At 43.3% G+C, this 27,356-nt stretch overlaps 1 protein-coding gene across 8 annotated transcripts in view; it reads left to right on the top strand.

Annotated features, from left to right (window-relative positions):
• The first annotated feature begins 4,796 nt into the window (after positions 1 to 4,796).
• The window catches only part of tmem260 (transmembrane protein 260), a 31,253-nt gene continuing 8,693 nt past the window's right edge, over positions 4,797 to 27,356 (top strand). For 5 of the 8 annotated variants that reach the window (XM_005476967.4, XM_025901094.1, XM_025901093.1 and 2 more), the window contains exons 1-15: positions 4,800 to 5,341; positions 8,702 to 8,733; positions 10,752 to 10,903; positions 18,888 to 19,065; positions 19,161 to 19,274; positions 19,744 to 19,923; positions 20,002 to 20,042; positions 21,363 to 21,449; positions 22,517 to 22,625; positions 22,914 to 23,086; positions 24,370 to 24,541; positions 25,032 to 25,171; positions 25,782 to 25,958; positions 26,920 to 26,973; positions 27,244 to 27,328. In XM_005476967.4, the coding sequence (XP_005477024.1) occupies positions 5,233 to 5,341; positions 8,702 to 8,733; positions 10,752 to 10,903; positions 18,888 to 19,065; positions 19,161 to 19,274; positions 19,744 to 19,923; positions 20,002 to 20,042; positions 21,363 to 21,449; positions 22,517 to 22,625; positions 22,914 to 23,086; positions 24,370 to 24,541; positions 25,032 to 25,171; positions 25,782 to 25,958; positions 26,920 to 26,973; positions 27,244 to 27,328 (1,803 nt within the window). In that variant the 5' untranslated portion in view covers positions 4,800 to 5,232. Of the gene's footprint in view, positions 5,342 to 8,701; positions 8,734 to 10,751; positions 10,904 to 13,653; positions 14,075 to 18,887; positions 19,066 to 19,160; positions 19,275 to 19,743; positions 19,924 to 20,001; positions 20,043 to 21,362; positions 21,450 to 22,516; positions 22,626 to 22,913; positions 23,087 to 24,369; positions 24,542 to 25,031; positions 25,172 to 25,781; positions 25,959 to 26,919; positions 26,974 to 27,243; positions 27,329 to 27,356 lie in introns of those variants that run through there. The other 3 variants (XM_025901095.1, XM_025901096.1, XM_013276302.3) reach the window with 3 other exon arrangements.

The raw sequence follows: 27,356 nt of genomic DNA, 5'->3' as shown, positions 1-27,356 counted from the left end.
TTTAGATGGGATTTTTTCCCCCCTCTGACAACAGCCAGCAATATATAGGTTATTGGATTAAAGTCAACAACAGCTGTCAATCATCCAGCTGTTACACATCAGAAGGTTGTATTCAGAGTTGTGCCTTAGTTGCCTTATGTTTTTCTTTTTCTTTTTGTCTGTCTGCCCTGTGATTTCACCTAACATGTGAAATGCCACAGGTGGCTGCGGGCTGTACGCCAAGCTATCAGCGGGATACCTTAGCTGGCAAGTTGAATGCTGTGATATTTACCTCAATTACCCAGCGTGCAACTGAGGCAAATTATATGCAGATCATCATCTGTAAATAAGAGATAGTGCTCTTCCCCTCGTGTAAATTAAGTAACAGCACATACAACCCTCAGAAGCTAACACAAGACACATTTGTCTCCCTGGTTTTTTAATAGTAAACTTGGCAGGTCTTTTTTCTTTTTAATCTTCTGGCAAATTGGACTGCCACAGCACAGTGCCACATATTGGACTGTGCTGCTAATTCCTCACTATTTCTGTCTCGAGTGATTAGTCACTAATTGTTGCTTCAATCAAACACCTGCATGTCTTACTTTAAGTCAGGTCCAGCCTTTGTTATCCAGGCCCAAGGTCAAACACCTCACACAGGACTCTCCTCTCACTTCTGAGTCATGCAATTTGAATTGTCAAACAAAACCATCCCACTTTTTTTGTGTGTGTGCGTGTGCATTTTTCTCCTTTAGCTTGCAGCCAGCTCTGTAGCACTACACAATTCAAAGCTGTATGCAGTGCAGTTTGAAGAGGATTATGATTATATCAGGCCTATTTACTATTTCATGTGGCTCTTGATGATACTTTGTACTCAGCCTACTCAGCTTATTACTTTCTCAATGAATAACAAATGAGTTGTCAAATAAAAGGCAAATAAACACAGGGCTAAAGAGAAGCCGATACAAATATTTCATTAGAACATATGTGGGGAAAAATAGGTTTGGAAAATCAAGCATTAAATTCAAACACTAAAGTGGGGGTATACTTTGCCTCTCTGAGCACCTCACGCCCCCCCTTTTTTTTCTCTCTCGTCTGCTCTTACACGGGCACATGCGGCGTCTTGCCTACTCATCCAAACAAGAGGACAAATTACTTTAATTATGGAGTAATTGCAGAGTCTTGTGTTAATTAAATCTTTATCAGTTCAAGTAAGTGGATTGCTCCCACATGGAAACCATGCAGTGACGTGCCGCCTTGCTCTCTCCCTCCTCCCCCTTCTGCTCTGTCTAAATTTTCAGTCTAAGACCATCTTTTATTCACGGCCTCACCCGACTCTAACGTCTCCTCACCCCTGCGTCTCACACTGAAATGATTGGGATTAGCATGATTTGGGGAAAGGGTGGGAGGGGTGGGGTTGTTTTACCAAGTCTGTCGGCAGCCAGCTGTTTCTTAAAAATACCATAACAAACATGATAGCACCGACACGAGGGAGTGTCCTCACGCTGGAAAATGAGATACAAGATTTATCTCAGGTTCCTGGTGTTTGACAAAATTGAATCCTCTCATTTTAATTGCTCTCGACTAGGTGTGCTGCTCCAGGCGATGAAAACAGGAGCTCTGTATGTTGTCCCTTGTTCTCCGCAGACTATTATGTTCCATTGTGCAAAATGCCGATTATGATTTGCTTTATCCTTGTCATCTATCTTATTTAGGATCATTTAAGTAGCCACATGTTACAAAGGAACAGCAGTCAGCCCTGTTATTATGTGTGTTTGAGTCCCCTGCTTGTTGTAATGAGAACTGGATCACAGAGGAGAATTAATCTCTCTGAAGACCTATTCTGTGGTTCAAGGCCTCGCTACATGTACATTTTACAGGGAACGGTCGTGTTTTTTCCACTTGCAAAAGAGCACAGCGTTAATGCTTGTTGTTTCTCGCAGCTTTGTCTTTTGACTAGTATTTGGGCCAGGCTTTGTGGAGCAAAAGAGAGGCAGTTTTAAATGAAAGGACACAGTGAACCTACACAGAGACCTGATTTACAAATTCAAGAATGATTTAACTTTATTAACCAAATTTTTTAAAAACGCACAAAACATGAACAGACACATAAAACATAAAATTACCTCGTTACGATTCCAAATGATATTCCCAGAGTGATGTGACCAAACACGCGGTAACCTGTTTTTTTATTGGACAAAAAAGTGAGACTGTTTTTCATTGATGTGAAAAGTAGTTTGGCACTATGTACTGTGATTACATGTTATACACTTTTATGGTGATCAGTGTACACTGATATCCATGGGCTGATATATTAACAGCATGCATCTGAATGAAGACAAATAAGTCAGAAAAACCCAGAAACAACAACAAGAGATCCGCTCCCCCGGTTAATGTCTGTTGGTTCCAGGCTTCAGCCAATCGGCACAGCATGCCAAGGATTCTTGACAACGTATTAAAATTTAGCATTTTATTTATGATTATGTTAATTTGTCCAATTGCATCTGAGACTTTGACAAAGGGGGAGGAGGTGGTAGGGCTGTGTATAAAACTGTTCCACCCCCTCAATTAAAGCTGAGAGTGCGCACATCAAATGCATCTTGATTGTTTTATTTCATATGCACTGCAGTGGCCCACAGAGCCAATGTTATGAAAAGTGCATCCTATCCAGTTATTTCTCACCCTGTCTGCATGCTGCTCATTGATTGTAAGTGAGAGAAGGTTGAGTAAACATGGCTGCTCTTTTTGCAAGTGCAAATACTGCAGAGTTTTAATCTTTCAGCGTCAACACAATGTACATTTTGGCTCGTGGACACCGCCAATGTGCAGCTGTTTAGCAGCGAGAATGTTTAGGAGTCAACGAATGGGTGTAATATGGCTGTGAAGCAGATTCAAAGGGGCTTAACTGGATTACACCTCATTTCAAGGATGCTTAAGGTAAGATTAAAACAGATATGTGGTAGGTTAAGTGAGGAAAATACAAAATCAAATAGATGGAATTGCACTCAGCCACTTTCTCACGCATGGCTGCTCTTTTTCTGTATGTAAGGCATTGAGTTAAAAAAAAAATCAGCAACAAAAATCTGAGACAAAATGCAAATTGTTCATGTAAAAAGGACTCGGCAAAGAAAGCATACGCACATTTTAAACAACAGTTTTGCTCCACTGGACCGTCACAATTCACCGTTAATGCCCTTTCTTATCTTATGCTACAAATCCCCAGAGCTGGAACATTAGAACTCTCTAATCACACACGCTGGCACACAGTGTGGGCACTCCACACAAACACACACACACGCATACAAAATCACACACCTCACATACAATCTGAAAAAGATAATGAATTTAATACTGCTGCTATTACAGTCAACTAATGTTTGTTAATAGCCTGCCGCCATATGGAACGAGGTCCTCAACCATGTGGGTAATTCCTCTCTTTGGACAAGCTGTCAATATAAAGGCCCTGCGTTTATTTTGTGAATGCATGGGATAGAAGGGGGGAGGGGGGTGGTCTTAATCCAGCTGGCTCTCTAATGATTTCTCTGTGCCCCGAATATGAGCTACATGGCTGCGAATATGTCTACAGTTGTGTTTTATCTCAAATATCAGAGCTAAAATGTGTCCATATTGGCGCTCCAATGAGCATTTGTGCATATGTTGTACAGTTTGGGTACAAGACTAACTTTCTATGTGGTAGGGGGTAATGAAAGTGATGGTTTTAGAGAGAAGTCTTTATGACGTGCCTGATTACCCCTCACCCCCCGCCATCCACCACCACAAATTCATCCCATCTCCTCCCCACATCCCTCTTGCCAGCACTGCACCCCAGTGGATAACCAAGCTTGGATTAGCAGTGACATCACACTGAAGAGATGGCTGAGCCCCAGTATGAGGAAGGGTGAGTACTTTGGTTTGTGTGTGTCAGATGGGTGTGAGTGTTATGTGTGTGTTCAAGACTGATTAGACGGTGAGGGTGGTGGTGAGAGGGACGGGAGGATTAGAGAGCCATCTGAGAGTTGGTTAGGTGCTGACACCACTCCACCTCACCAAGGGCTCAATTTACTGAAGGATCAGAGTCATTTATGGTGGGCTGGGATTATTATCAGTTCAATAGGGCAATTTCTTTATTACAGTCACCTCTCAACCTGTGAAATATGGACACTTGTGATACATTTACAAATTCGTGTATCTTGTTTCTGGCATAATCTAGTGCTTTACTGTGCACGTAATTGTGCATTTGAAGCAGGTACTGTAACAGCTTTAATATAATAATGTTTTAATCCAGTAATAATGCCATTTTCACTGTAAGGCTTAAAACAACCCCTCCAAATGAGAGAAGGCAGGCTATGTTTGAGTTGAGATTCTCAGCAGGCCCTCTCAACTAAAGCTCTTGAAATGCACTGAGAAATCATATGCATTAGAAAATGCATATTTGCATGTTGGTCCTTCAAAATGGTGCCTGGCAATGAATAGTAATCACAAACTAGTCCCTTTAAGTAGCTGGTTTGAGCCTTTAGACTTCAACACATACTTTTCCTTGGCATATGTAGTTTCAGTTTACAAATTAGTCAGATTTAGAGTTATTTCAATTTCTGTACATTTTAGCACACAATATTATACTTGGAAGAAAACCTGAAAACTTGGGTATGTTTTAAAATTAATGAGTAAAGCGCAAAAAGGAAAGGCTTTCATTGTTTACACTAATTTTGACAGAAAAATAAACGTAACGCGTAAAGATGCAGACCCAACCCTCCCCGTTCAGCTCTATAAATACAAGTGAGGAAAGAAGACTGATGCACACTCCTGAATGACATTGAGTGAACCAGGAAGTAGTCATAATCATGTTGCTTGGCCAACACGTCCGAGATAAAACACTGGCCGTCCTCATTTGAAACGCTCGTTTTTGTTTCCGTCTACAAAGCAAGAAACAGCAATTCAATAAGTAATACAACTTATGAGGAAAGCGTGTCCGGTAATATCGCGAGGTTAGCCAGTCGGCGTGAATGTGGCTGCTACTTTCCGCGGGCAGGGAGGACCTAACTCAGCACACTCTTCTGCAAGTGTGCTGAAGACTATGCAAAGGTTTTACTTGGAACTAAATTAAATTTACTTCAGCTCAACCCAACATCGTTTTAAACGTAGCTCAAAGTTTTATTTATACCCCGAAGGGTCTGGAATACATGGACGCTAACGTTAGCTCGCTAGTTAAGAGGCATTTCAGTGGAAATCGTCCGTATTTCCCCTGAAAGAAACAAAATGTCCGCGGAGCACAGAGCAAGCTGGATACTGACAGGCACCGTGGTCGCTTGTGTCGCCGCTCTGTATGTGCCCTGTGTGCAGAGGACGGTCCCCGGTGGAGACTCAGGTTGGTGCTAGCAGGCTAGCTAACGCTCATTTGGTCACGTGGCTTTGTTGTGTTGCCGGGAGCCAATCATATTGCACCTCGTTGATTAAGCCGCTGTAGCTTTGTAGCTTGACTGGTGCTGTCCGTGGTGCTGCAAGTGCAAGTAAAGCGATATTTGTCGACGTGACAACGTAAAAAAAACACATGCCAGACTTTGAGATACACATATATGAATTGAAAGAATCATTCTTTCATTCATGTTTTTAAATCGTCCGCGGTAAATATGAAAACCTTTAACTAAGATAGTAATACCTTTTTTACTTGCAGTGTTTAAGGCTGATTTTGGAATCAACGCTGGCTGGTAAAGACAAAAGGCATTCTTTCATAATATTCAGTCAGTGTAATTAACAAATAATGCAAAAATATACACGACTATCTGTATTTATTTCGTTGTTTTCTTTCTTATTCTTTTAAAATATCTTGACGTAAATTATCTTGACGTAAATTGGTGGTGCTGTAAAGAACAATTTCCTGACCTATTTGGGATGATGTAGTTTAATGTAGTTTATGCTTTTCTGTTCTTTAAACTCAGATGTAACGCAAATATAGATAGCGTTTTTAGTTGTAATCCAGTTTTACTTGTAGTTCTATAACATAACTTATTTGGATTTCGTTGAAGTCTGTAGAGGTATAACAGTTCTCCAAAGTCACAGTTTGGTTCACTCCTATTTTTATTAAGAGTGAATGAATAGCAGAAATCTTTTTAACCACATGCTTAATGACTTAATCGTGACTATAAAAAGATGCTTTGACCCAGTGTTACCTGCTGCACATGGGTATAATGTTACTGTAAGATGAAATTGCAATTAAAAAAAAAATCAAATAAAAGCATATTAATTGTTTCAGAATTGTTAACATTTTTATTTTGTTTTGTGACATATTTATTTATTTATTTATTTTTTAACAACGGATGCCCTTCCTGATACAATCCTAAAAGGTATTTGTGTCTCTCGCCAGACCAAACCAGCAATCTTTTGTTTGTTAGGCGTTTGTGCATTCCATGTTTGACTCACACCTAGTTGCACTTTTCCTCCACATTTTATGCATTTTTAGATTTTTCTGACTGTGCCACCATGTTGGGTAATACAGACACCATAATTGCTGACAAAGCACTGTTGACAGCCAGTCACTACAAATAATTGTCCTTGCTTGTTTAAATTCAATATTTTGTGTGCATGCATAAAACTAATTTACATTTAACACGGCTTACTGTGGACTTGAATGTATTCCACTCAGTACCTTCCGATGTGTTTTCCCAACATTCTTGTAATGCAGTTTATGAAGGAGTGCCTTGAACAATTACAAACAGTGTTTAGAAGTGATACCAAGGTTACAAACTTGTAAATTATGGACTTGAGGGCATGAAGGCTCTGCTTGTTAGGTTTTTACTGGTTTGGCGTGCGAGCTGCAGAAGGGAATGCATTTTTGCAGAATGAAAGCATAAGAAAAGCTCGGCCAGATATAAGCGAGGAGAGATGAAGCGAGAGCGGGCAATTGGAGTGCTGAGTAGCCCTGCTGGTTGTGCTGCTGTCTAGCGAACAGGGCCTTTGAAAAAATGGCCAGCCCCTTCTCCACAGTGTTTAGGGACGGTGCAGGATGCCCGCTCTGATAGTGCCAGCTGAACACCCTTCCGAATTCTCCAGGTCTCCGTCTCTGTGTCCTAATCTCTTTAGGTGTGATGTGCCCTGGAGAGGCTTGAGCGCAGCCCCGCGGGTACGCTGTTGTCTAGGAATGTGGAGTGTGGAAATGATGGGGATTATGGGAAGACTGGTGTGGGTGCCCATGCTCCACAATCACAAAGACTCTTGGCACCCGTGCTGCTACCCCGTTGAGTCAATATTTTCCCTTTTTAGTATTGGGGCTGCAGAACTGCATCTCTGTTGCACTGAGATGGATGTTTTGGCTTGGTATTAGTTTGAGTTTCAGCGTTGAATGGTGTAAAAGTGTGCCACTTCTAAGGGGAAAATGAGTGAAATTGAGAAGCCGATGAAGGATGAGAAAGTGTGATGTTAAATGATGGCAGGTAGCTGGCGGCTCATGCCAGGTGAAATGGAGCTGTGAAAACATTTAAGCTGTGCAGGTGGAGGAGTTCTGACTTCATGGTCCATTAGACTGATAAGAGTTAGGGCTCCTCATGTGGCAGAAATTTAGGCATCGTAATTCACTGTATCAGCAAGGTTGCAAAATATGAGAGGAAACCAGTGCCATCTGAAATCCAGCCCTTCTGTTTTGTAAAGGTTGTTACTGCATCACTGCTCATGTCCCTACTGTGCAGATGTTTGTTTGTTTGTTTGTTTGTTTTTAAATATATGTAACGGCACCAACACCTGCTCAGATTGAAACAGCTGTATTCTTTTCTTCTTTCTTACGTGCTATATGTTTGAAAACCAGTGAACACCGGAGAGCAATATAAATTAATTTACCTTAATGTGATTTAATGGAATCGCGTGTAGTGTCTTACAGATTCGACATAGCTTGTAAAAGTGATAGCGTCTGCGAGAAACAAGGCCACCGTTTCATTGGATGTGTTTGACGGAGGAAGGGACTACCCATCTGGTACCAGTAGAGGGGGCTGTCCTGAACCTAAACATTTATCAATGTCATTTAATCTGAACCAAATTTCAATTTTCATGAGTGGGAGATGCAAACATTGGGTGAGAAATCAGTATAATTTGAAATGCTCTGGGTGTATTCTGGCACAAATGGGTTTGTGCCCAGATACATTAAAGCTCCCTCAAAAAGCTTTTAGGGGTTTTCTTTTCACTTTGTGCTGCACCTCACACAGAGCTTGTCAAAAAATTGTGCAGCCGGCTTTTATTTTTACAGCTTACTTCATTCTGTGACTGTCACCGGCGTAGCCTTTCTGTTTGTGCCCAACGGACTAAACGAGACATTGAGACATTAGGAGTGTGGGAGCAGGAGAGAGGCACGTAGAGCAGCAGAAGAAAGAGGAAAGGAAAGGACCCTAATGCATGGGGAGGATGGGACTGGGAGCATTATTCTCAGATCTGCATATGTGTGTCTTTGTGTGACAGAGCATTGGAGGGGGAGTCTAATGGTTTGTGTGTACGCGCGTGTGTTTATATCTGTGTGTATGTGCCGGAGAAGGGAGGGAGGCATCGGGGGAGAAGTGAAAGATGAAGAGAATGAGCGTGCCGCTTAGGAAATGTCACACTGGGAAGATTTGCAGGTTTTGATCCTGGCAAATTAATGCAAAACCCCAGTGCAAGTATTTGATTTGGGAAAACTTTGGGAGCAGACTTGTCTCTTAATAATAATTATTGGGTTTACATTAATTTCCTCCCCTATTCTCTTCCACAGGAGAGCTGATCACCACTGCTTGTGAGCTGGGGGTAAGTATTAGCTGTATTGTTTAATCAATTCACTCATTAACTCTTATAAGCATTAAGGAAGTTTAATTAAGCATGGGCAGAAAGCAGATTAATTTACTTTCAGTCCACAGGTTTTCCCCCTTCTTTTCTATACACTTATTTTACTAAGTTGCAAGTAGAGAATGCTATAATTTGCAACCCGTTTTTCAAATCCAATTAAAGTCAATGGTAAGGCGATGGCTTTTGTAGGCTTTGCCTTATGTACGGTATAAGGCTTATTATATCCACCCCTCTTTTTTGTGTGTGTGTGTAAGCCGCGAAGAATGAACTAAATCGGGTTAACAGTTATAATAAGTTTTATTATTTAATAAAGTTTATTACGCCGCTGTGATCCTTTTAGGGAGGCTGTGTCGGTGTCACTATGCCAGTAATCCTGCCGTTAGTGCTGCAGTCCGTGTGGCCTGCCTGTCTGCCTTTCAGGCCTCCCCAGGGCCTTGCAGGCCATCTCTGGGACCCAGGCTGCTGGCCCCCCTCTTCTGATCCCCAGAGCTTGAGAGTTCTCCTTCTCTTTGCTCCCTGTGGCCTTTATCGCTCAGCTGTCCTTTAGCTGCATGTCTGTACACTGCTGTCAGCCCACACAGTCCTTCTCTTAATCGCTCTTCATTTTGGTGACGTTACCCACCTGCGTGATGCTACCATTTAGTTCACCACTCTCGCTGCTGGAGCTTTTCTTTTTCTCTCATATTTACAGCCTCGCTTTTTGCTCATTGAGTTATTGCGACGTGCCTTTTCCATTCCCAGCTCCTCACTCAAATTTTAGCAAAGCTGTTTGCATGTCTGCAAAAAGATCCTTTACTGTGTTCGAGGTAACTGGTGAGTCAGTCACACTCTCACCTTTCGGCTTTCTGTTCATTCGAAGAGCTGCCCCTTCTCACTGCCTGGATGCTTTGTGTTATCTGTGCCAGGGAATGAGTCTGTGTTTAATGACTGAGCCCTTATCTGGGTGGAAGAGACTTAGTGGCTAATTGCTGCGATTGCCAAGATCTCCCAGGCGAAAATGACTACGGCTCTGCGGTGGTTTGGGGGTTGAGGCTGACGAGCACCACGTGTTATACCACGGGCTCGAGGGAGCTGCACTGTCCTTGGGAAGAGGCCCGCGGCAAAGAAGTGAGAAAAGGGGGAAAGAAAGAGAGAGTAGGGCTCTCATATGACAGCACATAGTAAAGCCAAGCAGGATGTTTCTGACTCCTCACAAAATTCGCATGTGGTTACCTACTGAGGATAAAATGTTGATACAGCAATATATCATATCCCTTTCTTGTGCGATAGAATTACAGATATGGTACACTGGTGTTAAATATCAGAATTTTTAAAAGTAAGATTTGTAGGGACTCTCCACACAGTCCCGATGTACCGGAGTCACTACCGGCGCTTATCACATAATTAAGGGAAAACAGAAGGTGAAGAAGGAGAAACTTAAAAAGGGAAAAGAGAGCTAAAAAATTAAACAGTTTCATTACTGAAATGGAGTAAAAGTAATGCATAGTGATGCATACTGGCACTAAATTGCAGTGAATAAATACATTTTTTCTTCTATTTGTCTTCGTTTTTTTTAAAAGTTGCACAGTTAAGGTGCATATATCATTGATTATTGTCTCTTAATGTATAAGGTATTGTGATACATTCATCATAGTGTTAAACCTATTGTGATAGCATCACATTGTGAGCTATTTTTACACATACTGCAGCTCTTTTTCTAAACATCAGTGCTTTGCCTGCCAGATCTCTGGGATTGTGCCAGTGTGTGAATAGCAGATCACTGAATTTAACACTAGTGAGCGTAATCACGTGTTTTTGCCCCCTACTCACTTTATCAAACCTGCTTCCATTCCCAAACCAAACGGAGTATTTCCTCTAGTATAGCAGTAAGAACGCATCTCCTGCTATATGCTGCATGTAAGAAAGGAGCACCTGATTCTCCCAAAAGTGTAAAAAGTTCACGTGTGAAATGGCCCCTGTCTTTGTTTTTGTGTCTTTAGGTGGCCCATCCTCCAGGATACCCACTCTTCACTCTACTGGCTCACATGGCTATGCGTCTGCTGCCCTCACTCTCTCCAGCTCACAGTGTTAACCTGATGAGTAGCCTCCTGGGGGCTGCAGCTTGTGGTGGCTTCTGCATTACTGTCTGCAGGTAGGCATATGAAAAGTGTTTTTCCCAATCCTGGAATTTCTTGATGCATTATGTTCTGGTCCGGGATTTTAGTGATTGTATAAAAAATTACATTGGTGTACTCTGCAGTCGAATAGGTATCAGTAACTGAAGTACTAAAGTCTCAAACAGAACTTTAAGGAAGGCACAAAGAGCCTCCCTCCTTCAGCAGAGGAGCCTTCTGGTGAGTAACTCACATCAAGGGAAGTAACAATAATAAGAAGACATTTTTGAGTGGCGGCAGTCTTTAAACATTCCCCTACTGACTTTTTGCATCGTGAAGCTGTCTGGAACAGAGAGTGGTATTTTTGGGCCCTGACTGACAGGCAGTGGTCTCTCTGATCCTCTGTTCAGTATTCAGAAGCAGAACCCAGTCGCCGTCCTCCCTCCCAGCACCTTACCCTCCCTGTTTACCTATCAGCCACCCGTTGTGAGAATGCGTGTATGTGTATGTATATCCCAATTATTGTGCCCTCCACCCCCCCGAACCTGACATCCCTGTTCTTCTGCCCCCCCACTGCCCAGCATGCTCCCAATCCTGACATGGCACGATTTCTAATCTCTCCCCTTCTTGCCTCCTGGGTCTGAGAGGAACAGGATCACTCTCTGCGCTCCTCCCTCTCCCCTCTCTACAACTACCTCTCCCCTCGCTCAGTCATAAACACAGTTTACGGTTCCCGCATTGCCATCTACCCACCCTGCAGTTTCGCCGGCTGCTGACCGTATCATATAAGTAGTATTTTACCCCTTCCTGCTTTGTCTGTGTGTTTATCTTGCATGGTTAGCCAGACTGCCTTACATCACCCTTTTTGGTGATTTTAGTCATTTTCCACACTGCATTTTAGTGGCAGCTTAGTGTCAACATTTTACCTTTTTGTCCCAGTTTGTGCATACTGGGCTGTTTCCAATCATGTCGTATATTTCTAAGTTACTATTTCCAGAATAGGAATTGTTGAATATGATGTAATTTCTTCCTGCTGTACACCTTGGCAGGCTGTGAGGACTCTGTGATAGCGGGAGGACAGCAAGTGAAAATGAAATTGTGTGTGTTATAAAGTGCGCAGTGCTGGGCCTGCTTCCTGTGTGCTTGGCCAGTGTGTGCGATGTGGCAGGAGGTCTGGAGAAGGTCAGGGTACAGGGTCAGCCCTGCTGAAGTAGGGCAGGGACTGGAGAGGGAGAGCTACCCAGGGGACTGGCCCTAAGCCCAGACTGCATCAGCCTTAGACCCTGCCCTGTCTTACTGTTCCTGAGAGGTGAACCAAAGGCTGCCAGCTTTCACCAGTGTTCCCAGGACAAGGCAAAAAGGACAAAACAATAAAAAGAGGGTTAATAAAACGCTGCACTTCTTTGTTATGCTTTAACTGCACATCCCTATTGCTCCCCTGGTATTAATGCTTTTGATGAGCTACCAGTCAATTAGAGGATTGGACTCCGTTCTTGGCCAGATATTTACAGTTATTTTGAGGGCCGAAAATATCCATGCAGTCTGGTGATATTTGGCTCCTATTTTGCATGTTAACCGTAGCCCCAGTTTATAATCTCGGGGGATTTAGATCCAGTTGTGGATTATGGTCAAGTAAAAAGTCATTATAAAGCTCTGCAACCCCCCTTTACCCACAACCGCCAGCTAGGGTTGATGAGTGGTGAGGACTTCATCCAGAGCGCACAGTTACACCATATAAGCTCTTAAGTGTGAATATATAATCTACGCTTCCAGTTTAGAGAAATAAGCATAAAAGGTTTTAGTCATTATCTGTTCAGGGCCTAGATTGGGATGAGCTATGAGGCTGTGGATCAGTTGGCACACTCAGGGTACTGAGGGGTTACTGGAGAGGGCAAAAGATGAGAGAACTGGGCGAGGGTTCCCGGATGGTCGAGACCTGCTTCTTGGTTCTGGCGTGCAGGGCATTTGTGTGATTTAACCCTGTCAACAATACTGGCATAAATGTCATGCCACGGCCATGCAGAGACCCTCTGTTCAGGCCTTTCCCTCAGATGAAATGCCAAAACTGACCAGCCGTTCATACCTGCTCTGCCCTTGTAGTGAGTGTGCTGTGTCCTCTCCCAACATAATTAATTTCTTAAATGTCATTTGTTGTTTTTGTCCCTTTGTTGGCCCTTCTAAACAGTTTTTTTTGTAACTACTTCTCATTTTTTTGGTTTTCATTTGCTGGGAAATAGGCCGCCCTCACCCTCCCAAACAAATTATTGCTTTGTGAAATTATGTTCAGATGGCAAAATATTTTGAAGTTAATACGGGAACTCGAAGTCAGTTTCTCTCAAATAATAAATGGTAAGACCTTGAAATTCATCTGGAATATACCCAACATTGTGAGCCTTTGATGTATCAATTTAAATTAGTCGGCCAGATTGCCGTGTTTAATGTGGGGGAATGTAAGTTGATAGGCTTGGAAGCCACTTCTCTCTCTTGCATAAGTTTAAATGTAGCAATTTAGCCTCCCTTTGATTTGTCAATTACAGTTTTCTTTGCTTGATCATATAGTTTGATGGCCGAATTGCATGTCTTGTTATGTTTTCACACCACGGCCTGACAAGCCTTTGAGGATGGTGGATGTAATGATAATTACTATCGATTGCACTTGGAGGTTCACAGAGAGAAACATTTGGCTGGTGGAATGCTAAAGGCCTCAGCTGTGAGTCTCTGGAGGAATGCGCCCTTCGTAGCGGGATAATCCAGACAGCTCTGTATTTTGTGCTCTCTCGTTTCATAGTTTATCTGCTAAAGCTGCTCTGAATCTCTGCTACCTGAGAGGAATCTCTCTCCATTCCCCAGCTTATCCCGAGACACCGTGAGCAGACACGTTAGCGAGCTGACAGCCATCACAGCAGAAAAAAACCCAACTTCGCCCTGCTCAGTCATCAGCACTTTTCGGTTTGATCACATGATTACATAACAGGCCCGTTGAAGCACACCAAACGTGTCTGGCCTCCCTCTTTCCTCGGCGGCCCTCGAGAGAAAAACTGCACACCTGCGAAAGGCTCCCCTGCCAAGAGCTAGCCCATGTGGCACAGCTGACACCTCAGTGGACGGGAGGGTGGGCGTGGTGCCATCCCCTGCCGCGTGCTGCATCCCCAGCTCCTTATAAGGACCTCCACCATATGGTCCCGATGGTGCTTTCTCTCCTCGCTCAGGTGGGTTGTTTTTCCACAGGGGTGGGGTTGTGTGTGTCTTGTTGAGGTCGTGTCAGGAGCAACGTGTGGGGGAATTGTTTTTAGCAACAACTGATGTGGGTTTGTATCCAAAAAACAGCTGAATAGAGTTGTTTTATTGGGTAATGCTCTCACCTCTTCCTGTAGGTGGCAAGGATGCCCCTCCCTCTCACGTCTGCTACTCTTGGATAAAATCTTCAGCCCAAGTATCCATAGAGAATACACCCATTACTGTTATTTTTTAAATTTATTTATGAAAATGCAGAAGACAATTTTAAGTTTGTCTGTTTAAAAGGCCTCAATCGCTGGACCTTTTGTTCCTATTCTGCAGTATCTCATCCGTCACATTGTAGTCCAACAGACCTCCTTTACTCCCACCCTCCTCAGCATGACCAATGGTTCCCCCAGGACTCATCCTCTAATACAGTTAAACAGATGTCTAATGAAGATGTTATTTCCTCATTACTGGCTACGGGATGGGGATAGAGCGGAGGAGGGAGGAGGGCTAGATAGACAGCAGAATACAGTACCAGTTTAATATTCCTTTTGCCCGTGGGCCCGAGATTGTGTCTGCTTCGGACGTCAATATTACATTCCTCACCCACCACAGGCAGTCTTAATAAGGCACCAGGCACAGAGACGGATCAGACTCGGCAATTACAATTCACCCAGAATTAGTTAATGGAATCTATACAGCAACATTTATGTATCACTGGTGTGTGCCTAATGACTTTGTTGGAAAAAAGCAGCAATAAAAAATGGCATTCAGTGAATTGCATAAACACGGGATTTTTCTAAATGGTTTTTTTTTTTCACCCCCCTCTTCCTGTAATTTTTGTGTGTTGGGTGGAGATTAAGATGGCATTCTGGGAGAAATTGTCATGTCAGTGGCTGCATTGTTTGAACAGAATTGTGGTGATTAATTTTACACGCACTTGTAGCGCTGGAGCGCTTTCTTGGAGGAGGGGTGTCTGAGCGGCAGAGCCAGGACCCGCGTTTACCCTCCTTTCAGCGCAAATAGACAGCGTCTTCTTCATACACCGCACGAGGGAAGGAAAGATGGAGAAGTGCTTGGTTTGGAGACTTGTTAGACTTTTTTTTTCCTCCTGAAACATACAGTGTGGACGTCAGTTAGAAATCAGATTTTCTTAGTTAGTTCTTATTGTAGTTTAAGATGAAATAATTGGGGAAAATATCATAAACAGCCGTCATTCCAGTGGTCATTCCTCAAGCCAGCAAAGTTAAAATATAATAAAATGTGATATGATAGGTAATTATATCAATATTTTATCTATTAAAGGGAAGTGAAAGGGTAACTGTACGGATGTCAGTGCTGCCATATTACTAATATCAACAGTAATATCATCATATAACACGATTGTTATGGTTCTGTTTAAATAACCATAAAAAACAAATATAAATAAGATTACGACATATCATTTTATCCATTTTGAACTCCAATTGAAATCTTAAAATTAGCATTGCATACCTAAACAATTGTGCAGCTGATAGATGATGAATTTATAATAATCACAACAGCAGAATGTAACATCTGGCTTTTACTCTCAAGCATAAATTAAGCTCTTGACTCTACATTTTCTCTAATGTAATACTGCACATTGCATATTTTTTTATATTTTAAACTCCAGTGTCATGTTTTTTTAAATGTATAAAATCATAAAACTGTTCGATCGTACTGTCATGATGTAATTCCTCTGAAAGAAAATTAACATTGGATCATTTAGTAGTACTAAATCAAAGCCAATACTTTGATTTATTGACATTCCTTAGTGTTTGTGTATCAGTTGCAGATTGGCTTTGAAACTTCAAAGCAATACATCATACCCGTGTCATATAATAGCTGCTAAGTAGCCTGCCTGGTGTCCCGGCCAGAGGGGAGCCCTGGGGTGTTTGCTCGGGCCAGCTGGAAACCTCAGCCTCAGCCCGAGCAAGGCCACCCCCCCTCTCTCGGGCTTTTTACCCTCTTCAGGAATGTGTGATTGTTTTCCAGCACCGCTTAACCCAAACCACCACTCGGTTAGAGAACAGTGCGTCGTTGATCCGCGATGGCACAGCTGTGGTATTGTCTGTTCCCCGGGGTGGTGTGTAACAGCGGCTCTCTTAGCCAGATCCATTGTGAAGCTTCATTCAGTGCAGAGTGCTGGTGTAGGTTTTTTGTGTGATGCTGTTTAGTGCAGACGACCGATGCTGGCATGTCTCCGGCCCATACTGTAGAACAGAGTGTGTAAATGAGGCAGGTTCTCATTTTGACACTTCAAAGTGATTATACTGAGCCTTTATTCTGTCCTTGAAGGGGACATTGTCTCTCGTATCATTGTTATTTTTTATTTTATTTACCTTTAATCCTCCCTTTTCAGCCTGTGCTCCTCTTTCATATTATTCAAGTTGAATTATGGATAGTTTTTTTTTTCTTTTTAACCACTTACTTTATTTCCAAGTTTGTGTTTCGTTTATGCTTTAAGTATATTGGTCATTCACTTAATTACCCAGGTGATGACACAGGCATTTTTTGGCAGGTTTGATCAGTTCAGGGTTGAATAGTCTCGTTGTCAGCCGTGTTATTCTCCTGCCACGTCCCAACCAGTCCATTGTCACTGAGCCACAACATTTCAGTACAGCGGTAGCATCCTGCACAGCACTGAATCGTGATAACAGGGAACACGGCCACACTGGTGTCAAAATGTGTCCTGCTTTATCCGAGCGCCCTGGGAGCAGCCAGCCTGGAGAATGAGCTGTGGAGAGGCTGACTGGGACCCAGGTGGTCCCGCGCAGACAGACAGGTCATTTACAGGCTGCACTGTACACACATCACTGGCTTCTTACCGACTGACAAGCTCTAACAGAGAGATTTGTCAGGCACTCAGGGAGAATAAAGAAGTTCAGGAACAGAAGTGTGTGCCTGTGTGTGTGTGTGTCTTTGAATATGTGACGAGTGCTGGCTATCAGACGAGCTTCAGAAGGAGGAACAGACTTGGTGTAATAACCCCTTCTTTGGGACCCCCATGACTGCTCTGCACCCTGTGCCACCCCCAAACCAGCCCCCCCGCTAGGTGCATGAGCTGTGGGTTAATTGTCATGCGAGGAGGTAAAATTATGGGTGCGGGAGGTCTCTGCACCTCAACAAAAGTCCCCATCTGCATCCCCCCACCCCCCTCTAGAAACGCCACCCTTCTTCATTTTTCCTTCAAGTTACAACTAATTCCTGGAGCGGTGCAGCGAGGAAGTCGCTGCTATCGCTTATTAAGACCCACTCCTAGACGCCACAACCCCCCAACCCCATTAAGTGCACGCGCACACACATACGTCTGCTCATTCAGCAGGCTTGCCTTACAGAGAACACAGAAAAAAATAGTGGTGAGTAGCAGAGAGAAAACCCAAGAATAAAAGGGGAAGTAGTCAGCAAGCTAAAGTTTTTTTTTTCCACCCTTCTCTCGCTCTCCCTCTCCTTTTTTTCCTGATTTACCGCGCTTTCCTCAGAAAGCTCCATTGTTCCCCTAGCCTAAGTCTCATCAGGCCTTTTGTGGCTGACTATCACAGCGGCAGGCAGAGAGCTGGAAATGTATAAATGGTATCATGCCTTGTGATTAATGGCGGTGCTTATGAGTCAGGTCTGATAACGGGCCTGCTCTCTACTCAATTTCAGATACCGTTAATGGAATCTGTCTTCTGCGATTGTAATGTGAGAGCGCCTAATTTGCTATGGAGCTTGAAGCTGTCACCGGCAAGGGATTGTGGGGTCATAAGGGACCTGGCAGCCGTTTGGCCTGCAGCTTGTATCTGCGGTGCTGAATAGAGCAGCTCTCTGCCTGTCAGTTAGCTGATAGGCTGATGAGGACTCTAAGCCACTCCACACAATGGCGGAAAGGGCCATACTGCCTGACTTCCCTAATTGTCGAGCCTGCTCATATTTCAGAGCCAGCATGCTGGGGACTGGGTTGCCTTTTTTTTCCTTTTCTCTTCTTTCCCCTCTCTCTTCTTGAACTTTTTTCTTCCCTTTTCTATATTTCATCCTACATCCCGTACACTGTCTCACCCCTTTAATGCACACTTTTCTGCACTATTTTCCTTTTCTTTCCCTTCTCCCCATCATTTGTCGCCTCACTCTCTCTCTCTCTCCCCCTCTGTCTCTCAGTTTAGTAAGTGGTGGGTCTTAGCGTATGACAGATTATCCCAAGTTTGCTTCAATTACCACAGAGGAGATGGAGACAGTACAGGAGAGGAGGAAGGGGAAAACTTTTGTGCACACATTATATTTAAGAAGCTGAGGATAAAGTGCTATCTCCACCACGGTGGTTTCTGTGCCAGTCTGTTCAAGATCAACCGGCTGCTCGAGAGGGACTTCTCATGATATGTGAATTACCCCAAATCGCTGAGTGTTTTTCAAGGTCTTGTCCGAGAAGCAAACTTGGGTAGAAGGAAGATTATAATGGGTCCCCAAATTAGTTATAGGGAAGTGGTGGCTTTTTTGACAACAACATTTAAAATTTGTGTGAAGCTGCTGACTTTGTTATTTTCTCTCTGGTTTTTTTTTTCGTGTGTCATTGCAGTGCAACTTTGATCAAAAAATTGAAAAAAGCAATTTAAGTTCTGCAGCCTTTAGAAATACTGTTTTTGAGGTTCATTTTAATGCAGTCGTTTTAAACAACTGAAACACCCAGATGGTTAAATTAGTACAATAGTTAATTTATTTGACCAGATTGTAATTAACTTCTTGTCATTGCTCTCCGATGCAGTCCTTTCTAAAGAGTGAAACCCTCTTCTTCCACACTGTCAGGTTGGCAGGTCCTGGTCCTGGAGCAGTGCTGGCTGGTGGGCTGTTTGCTGTGTCCAGACTCAGCTGGCAGTGGTCCATGGTGGCAGAGGTCTTCACCCTCAATAACCTTTTTATTGGCCTTCTCTTCTTCTTGACCGCCAGCTTCCACTGTGCTGAAAATGCCACGCAGAGGAAGAAGGTAACTCAAAGCACCACACAACAGATGCAACACACAGGTTATGTTTTATTCAATGTAAACGCACAATGCTGCACTGTTTTGGTTGTTCCTGTTAGACTGCACACTGGGGGGCATTATGCTGTGGCTTGGGGCTCTGTAACCAGCACACACTGGTGCTGTATGTGTTGGTCATCATTCCTTGGGTCCTTTACCGACTGTATTCTCAAAAGGTAAGTCACAGGGTCTCATTAAATAAAGAGAATTATAGATGGCAAAGAAGAAATAGAGTGTGTGCAGTTTTATTGACAGAAATAAAAAGACTACAAAAACAAGATTTCTTAAGAAATAATTTACTATGTTTTTTCCTTATTCATTTTTTCTCCACATATCCTCTTAAAAGCTGCTGTTTGTGAGGTGCAGCCAATCAGAGGAAAGTTGGTTTAAAGGGAGAGGAGCTAAAATGGCTTTAAGATAGATATAAATATGGATTGTTTTAAACTCTGAATTTTAAATATATGAAGCTGGAAATTAGCGTAACTTCAAAGTTAGTGTTGGTCTAAGAAAAAAGGGGCTTTTAGGGAAAAACATGACCAAACAAGACTCTCCAGTCTTGTCGACACACGCACTTTCCATTTTACTTTCTTGCTTACGGTTTGGACAACATGAATTTAAGAACATCTTATGCTTGTATTTAAACAGGAGCTGTCTTTGCGTGGCCTTGTATCTCTGGGATTCTGTTTCCTCGCTGGCTTCCTGCCGTACATCTACCTGCCGATTTCATCCTACCTCAACACAGCCCGCTGGAGCTGGGGTGACCAGACCACCCTGTCGGGTCTGTTGACCCACCTGCTGCGAGCTGAATATGGCACATTCTGTCTGGTAAGTGTTGCTTGCCTCGCTGCATTTAAACACACCCTGACCCTGTTGGCTTAGCTTACATTGATTTTTGTGTTGCAGGCAAAGACAGAAACCTCGGTTAACCTGACCACAATGCTGCAGTAAGTAAACAGTCTTTCTGCTGTTTGCACATGAAACTTCCTGGTCTGAATATTGTAAACGGCACTTGAAAACAAGATGGTCATTTAATGGGTATAATGACCATCAGCTAAACTCACATCATCGTTTCCCAGAACAAAGTAACATCACTGAATTTCTAGTTTTTGTGGCCAAAGCAGCACGTTTTGTCCGTCTCGCAGGAAACAGTGTGTTTCTCATCCATAAACTGCCCAGCATGTTTGATTTGAGTATTTCATTTCTATTTAGACAGTAGGATCTAGGATGGAGAAGGGAAGAAAGTAGGTCGATTTGATCTGAGGCACAGTGAGGGCACGTTTGGGACTAGAGATGGAAGACCCAACTGCTCTTTGCAATGGTTCTGGTGATTTACACAGGTTTAACCACATACACACACACACACACACACACACCAAGCCATTATAAGGGCCCGCAGTCATTTCTGCAGCCCATCTCTTCCCTTACTCTCCCCAGCAGCTTTTGTTCTTCCCATTCCACTCTCTCCCATCAAAGCAGAACTGAACCTGCTTAGAGGGCCAAATCGCTGTGTTCTCTTTCTCCAGCAGTTTGAAATGATCACTCAGCTCTGGTGTTTAAGCGTGACAAGCTGTGATGACAGACATTGCAATAGAGCTTGAGAAATTGTATTTTTCCACTCTAGCACCTCCCCACCCCCTCCATCCCATTCCCTCCCTTGCTTCCCTCTGCTACCACCACCACAGTCATCCCACTCCTGGTATCTTTCTCCAGCTGACGGGATGGGGTGCGTGTGCGTCTTAAGACCCCCCACTACCAGCCCCCCCTCTGCCAAGCACCCACCCCTTTCCGTCACCCCTGCTGCTTGATGGACAAGCACACCTTCAAGATGGGGAAGAGAGGCGAACATGACAGGCATGTCGCACTGGAGACGTAAACCCACTGGAATAACTGACACGCACACACACACACGACCACACGCTCATGAGCACATTCACACATAGTATACATTGGGAGATATAGAGACTCAATAAGCTGTCAAATAGAGATGGGTATTAAGGAAGAGGCAGGAAACTATCTCTCCGCTATGAGCAAGCGCTGTGTGACTGACAGGCGCTGTGAGGAGAGGATGGGGCTGTGGGGGGTGGATGACACAGTCATTCGTATCTGTCAATCCGATTGAAAGGAGGAGTGCACAGTCCAAGGAGTTTGTTTTGATAGGGGATGAAGGGCATTTAATAATTGGTGTCCTTGAGTTCAGTAGCAGGGAGGGTAATTGAGCTTGTCTTCGGTGTCCGTCATGTCTCTGTGTGTGTTTGTGTGTGCAGGGCTCAGTTGGACCACTCCCTGGCAGAACTTTCACTTCCTGTCTTGGTACTGGCAGGAATGGGCTTTGCGCTCTCCTCATTGGACAGGTAAGGATGAGTTGGATGCCAGCGTGCAACACACCAAACTCTGTCATGCACATCTCAGCACCCACTTCAACTACAAAAATCTAATCCCCTGGAGTAAAAGACGGGGAACAAAACCACTGACAAAATGCTGATCTTAGAAAAAAAGAATACAAAACAACACTGAGGCACCTAACTGTCAAACTGTCACGACGCTCCACATTCAGATCAAGAGGATTTGATGTGTATTTTGGATTTTCAAAATCATGTTTGTGTGTACAAGGAAATCACTGCCTGTATGCATCTATATGTGGCAGCGTGATCCTGTAATTCATTACAGGAGAGCCTTTGCTGGAATCTGTTGGGTGGAGCTGATAAAGCCCCAGTAATGCCCCAAAGCCCCGCAGGGCACAAGCTATTCCCCTTCTCCCGAGGTGCACTTCAATAAACTTGGCTACATACACAGACAGATGATGAAGAAGAGGAAGGTCGTCTAATAGATTGCCCAAAGGAAACCCGGCAAATGCTTATTTACCCCATGTTAAAGTGTAAGGTTATAAATATGATTTCATTTGCTTTTTAGCTATTGTGCTTGTAAGTGAGGAAAACGTAAATGAAGAAAAGCTTGAGTGAGTATAAGTGTCCGGCTGACAGAGATCAGCAAATCAGTGTGTTGGCAGGAAACTGTGCTCCAGCCTGAAAGCTTGTCTCTTCAGGTTCGGACGATGGCTTGTTTTTTGCCACGAGGGGAAATGTTTTCTTTTTGGTGTATAAGAACATTTTACAGCTGTACTGTAATGAGTTTGTGATTCAGCGGTTGGCACCGGCTCATTATGACTCAGTCTGCATTAGAAAATCAATCATGCACCTCTTAGCTTGCTGGCAGATACGTTTTCTCTTAGGCTTGTGATCCCCGTCCGTGCATTAATATTCTTACAGACTTATTCAAAACAAGTATATTTTTACAGAGTAAATAGACAAAGTGATACATTAGACTAAAAATATGGAAATGGCAGACTATGCATTTAGAAAAAAAAAGGAAAGCTGGTTAAATAGTTGTGCGCTGAATAACCCGAGGTGTCCCGTCCTAGGAGGTGTCGCTCAGTGTCTTGGCTGTTAACTGTCATGCTGGTGGTCTACTCGCTGTTTTTTGCATGGAGAGCCAACCTGGACATTAGCAGACCCTTACTGCTCGGAGTGGTGAGCTATAACACTTTTATGTTCTTTGACATCTTTTCTCATATCATAGCTAAAGCATCACACCTTGTGCTCAGCATTGAATTACAAGTATGTCTCAGTTTTCAATATTCTGAAATAAAACCACAGAGACAGCAGTATACTGTATGTTGATGCTGATCCTGGTCCAACGGTAAAGCAAACCCAGAAAAAAACAAAACAAAGCAAAAAAAAAACAAAACTAAAGAAAACACTTTTGTGTGTGTGTGTGTGTGTGTGTGTGGTATACACTTGTATGGTCACTTCCTGCAGGTTGAGCGTTTCTGGCTCCAGAGCGATGCTGCAGTGTGTGTGCTGGCAGGCCTCGGCTTGAGCCGGACTCTAGCTGGGCTGGAGAGGAGGCTGGGCTATGGGGGGTTGTGGAAGACCACAGGCTGGGTCTTCACTGCAGCTCTGCTGGCACATATGGTGCACACCAATCACAGGTGAGTGTTGCACTTGCCACTTGCTAACAGTAACAAGCTTGCTGTTGTTAGGCATGATGAAAATCTGCAGTGCTGTTGATACACAGTCAGGAATTACTGTGGTGTGCAACAGTGGTTTTCATTGCACAAGTCTAAAATGGTAGATTTCATCTGACAGAAGCAACGAGTTTAAAATGCTGACTTTAAATTTGAAGATTTGTTGTGTTGTTGCAGTTAGACTCATTTTGGCCTGGGCCTCAGAATTGCACTGCATGTGAATGAAAACACTATCAAAGGGACGCAAAAGCAGCACTTTAAATGAATTCTCATTGTTTAATTTAAAAATCCAGCGCTCCGAACTTTAACTCCTTATAAAATCCTTACAGTTCCATTTCCACTGTTGTATATTTGCAGTAAAAGGGCTGAGTTAGGGCTTTGTAACGTCTGAATTTGGAGACAATTAGAAAACTAATTCTTAACAGCAAAGATTTTGATCACAGTGGACATAATTATTGTAGCTGCATTGTTTTTGTCTTCTACAGGCTATTAGTGATTTCAGGCTCTAATAGTGTTTTTGCGTCCGACCGCTCGAGTCTTACGGTTTCTTTTCAGATACTCTGCAATCCATGTATCTGTCAGTTTAATGTTTTTACAATATTCATGTTGCAGTAACTACACTGAACCCAAATGCATATGAAGAATGAAGTTAAATACTTCTGCTTTGTAAATTTTAAATGAAGTAAAAACTCTTCTAGCTCCTTCTAAAATCCCCATGCACAGTTTTTCCTGAGTCAACCTGATTTGTTTCTCTTTTGCTTCTCTGCGCTTCATACTGCAGGTCTGAACTCCACATGTCAGGTTTTTCTCTGCTCACCCCATGGTAGGGGCTAAAGAGAGGCACGGTTAGCACATAGATTCTACTCTCAGAGCTCAGTCTGAGATGTTAGCTGTCCGAGAAGGCAGATTACACCAGCGTAGCGCTGGGGAGTGCCAGACAGCCATCACTGAGCGGCTTTGATCAAGGGGAGAGCATGGCCTGTGCTGTCAGACCCATCACACCTGTCTCCCCACGATTAGATAGGCAGCTAGAGTGAGGGGAAGGGGCGGGGGCACTGACAACTTACCCTCAGAGCACCTTGAAAGCATACCTACAGACACTCACATATACACCGCCGCACACATCTCACACACACTTCTGAGCAGGGGTAAAGATGTGTTTAACCAGTTTTAAAATGGGAGAAAATGCAACTTCTGTTTTGATGCTAGTGTAGAGTAATTGCTTGCATATGTGCTGATGATCTTAGGGAGTGTGATCAGAGTGGGAACACTGTGGTGGAGAGGTTCGGCAGGGAGCTTCTGGCCTCCTTCCCCAAAGACTCGATCATCCTGACCAGAGGAGATCTGCCTGGAAATTCTCTGCGATACCTGCACTACTGCCAGGGCGTACGGCCTGATGTACGCCTGGTTGATCAGGAGGTCAGGAGGTTTTCCCTATTCCCTGTATCGAAATGATTTGTCCTTCATAATATAAGTTAAGGAATTTTATTTATGACGAAATTGTTTTGTCATATTTTTCCTAACCATTAAAACCACACTATATTCAAAAGAGATTTTATATATATTTAAAAAGTAACAAATGAAGACTAAAATGTGAATAAAGTGTGATTTCTCATGATAATATAGTGTTTAACATATTTTAGCAAAAATGTCAAAAATCAGCTTTGTGATAACTGAAAGAAATTCATTGAAAATCATAAATTAAACCCTTAAGTCAGCAAGTAAAGGCTTTATAAATTGAGTGTGTTGTCTTATATACTTATTAGTTTGTATATGTTATCAGTATGATAAGTAAGATATAATGACAGAAAAAATCACTTTAAACTAATTGCACTGATGATTCTTTAACTGATAATCGACTGGATATAAATATTTCTCTGGGATTGGTGGTGCTCTTTGTTCTCACTAGATGATGACATATGCTTGGTATGTGGCCAAGCTGGCACAGCACCACCCTGGGATCCACTTTCCCAGCCGCTGGTGGGACCCGGTCAACCCCGAGGAGAAAGGCACCTTCAGTCTCGATCAATTTCTGTCCCGCAACACGCAGTGAGTGCCTCAGACACATGAAAAGAGCAGAGAGGGAATAAAAGGATGGTCTGAACAGCTAAATAGGAGGATGTTAAATGGAAAGAGAGAGAGAGTGAGTGAATTGGGAGGGCAACAATGAACAAGTGGGTGATCTAATGAGGCAGAGATCAGCAGGATGGTCGACACAGTGCAAGCACGAGATAAGCCCACAGAACTGTTGAGGCCATAAAAGGAGTCTGATGAACTACAAAAGTCAGCTAATCTACTTGATTTGGTTAAATGGTCTCTGGTGGACTTGCTGCTGCTCCCTGCTCCCATGATTCACTCCTTCAGGAGGAACTGAGATCCAGAAATTGGATGGTGCCTTGTTAATACCAAGGCCACCAGGGGGCAGTGTTTGCCAGGCCAACATGTATGTCTCTCTGTGGGGGCAACACTGACCTGCGGGACTAACCCTCGGGGTCTGTGAGAAGCGCAGGGCTGATGGGAAGCTAGAAGGTGCTGGGATGTGAGGAAATTTCTGTCTCCATGGTGTCACTGTGTGTGTCATTATAAACAGCTACCCGGAGAAAAAAACTGAGGGCACGAGCAAGCTTCTATCTGAGAGTTTGTCTCTGTTTTTCTGCAGGAGGGATGTGTTTGCCTGCATCGGGCTTCCTGATGGAGACCTGAGCTGGGAACGCAGTTATTCCCGCTGGCCCCTGGGTGTGTGTGACTACTTAGTGCCCATTCAGAAGCAGTTTCACCCTGAAGAGTGGGCTCATCGTACACGCAATATCTACAACTGGAGTGATCCACACAACAGGTTAACAGTTAACTCTTACCTTCATGCGTATTTCAGCCTGGATTATACTATTAAAATACTATATATTTAGATTGGTAATGGGGGTGTCATGTTATGCTCATTGCTCTGAAATTCAACCTAACATGTTAAATGTTTTTAGAAAAGTTTGATCTCTTTGATCTTCATTTGAATTTTTATAACATTTCAGCGTCGCTGAAGTTTAAATGGTTAAAAATTATCATGGTTTAATTTTTAAGGTCTGCTGTTGGCCAAGAAAATAAACAAATCCTGTGGAGCAAAAAAAAAAAAGAAAAAATCTCAGTGCTCACTTTTCTCTCTGTGGTCTTCAGTCGTCCCTCCACAGACTCCACAGAACGTCCCTCAGTGGGCTTGTCCTCTGTTCTCCATGCTGTGATCCAGCTCTTTGTGAATTTAACCAGAGCAAGACATTAGGCCCTTAGCCATCTGAAATGAGACTGAAGATGAAAAATAATGAGTTTCTTATTGCGTTTTGTCAATAACTGTGTCAAAAGTGGAATTAGTCAAAGCTCCATATTTTGTTGCTGTTGCCAGGAGCCCTTCATTCACTCAGATATCCACGGCTGAATACTGTGACATTATTTCCCGCACCCTCACGACAAGCGTGTCTGCCGATGCCCACAAGCCAAATATTAGCTCGGAAACCCTGCTAAAATATTCTTTTGAAGAAGAGGTCAAGTGTTTACAGTCAACAAAGTGGAAAAAAAAAGGCAGATGTGGTTTTACTCCATGTCTAATGTGCTAGCTGGTATTGTTGCTCAGTCACTTAATGTTTATGCAGCAAACATTGATGTTTAGTGTATCAAAACCTGCACAGCCAAGTGGAACAATATATTCACATAAATAATCATTTATAGTTAGTGGAACTGTGAATAAGCCAGTGCGGTGCCTGAAGGTGGTTTAGATAAAGAAATGATTTTTTTTTCTCCCCATGTATGAACAGTTTCCATCCTGCATCCTGGGAGCGTGTTGCTAATGAAGAGATGTGGCAAGCCAGGTATGCTGAATGCTTTACAGCGGATGCTAGTTTTCTTGTTTGAAGTGGATGTATACTTTAGAGCGTAAATATAAAGCTGTGTCACGATGCATATTGCCTCACCAGAACATCTCCATAAACCAGTCTTGTGTGGTAAAACATCTACATGTACATTGTATTTGGTGCCGGCATCTACATAAATCACTCCATTGGAGTGGTGCGTCTGAGAGTGTAGATCTGCATGGCTCATCCATCCAGCACTTAGCCCTGAGCCTGCGTGCTTTGTTTCAGGATGAAGACGGCTTTCTTTCTGTTTGACCTGGCTGAAAGGATGCAAGGAGAGGGGAAAGCTCGCCTCTTTGAGCTGTCTTACACTGTGAGTCTGACCCCAGCAAACCTGCAAA

Source organism: Oreochromis niloticus, linkage group LG19 (assembly GCF_001858045.2).
Source record: "Oreochromis niloticus isolate F11D_XX linkage group LG19, O_niloticus_UMD_NMBU, whole genome shotgun sequence".
NCBI lineage: Eukaryota > Metazoa > Chordata > Actinopteri > Cichliformes > Cichlidae > Oreochromis > Oreochromis niloticus.
This window is presented reverse-complemented; position numbering and strand designations above follow the sequence as displayed.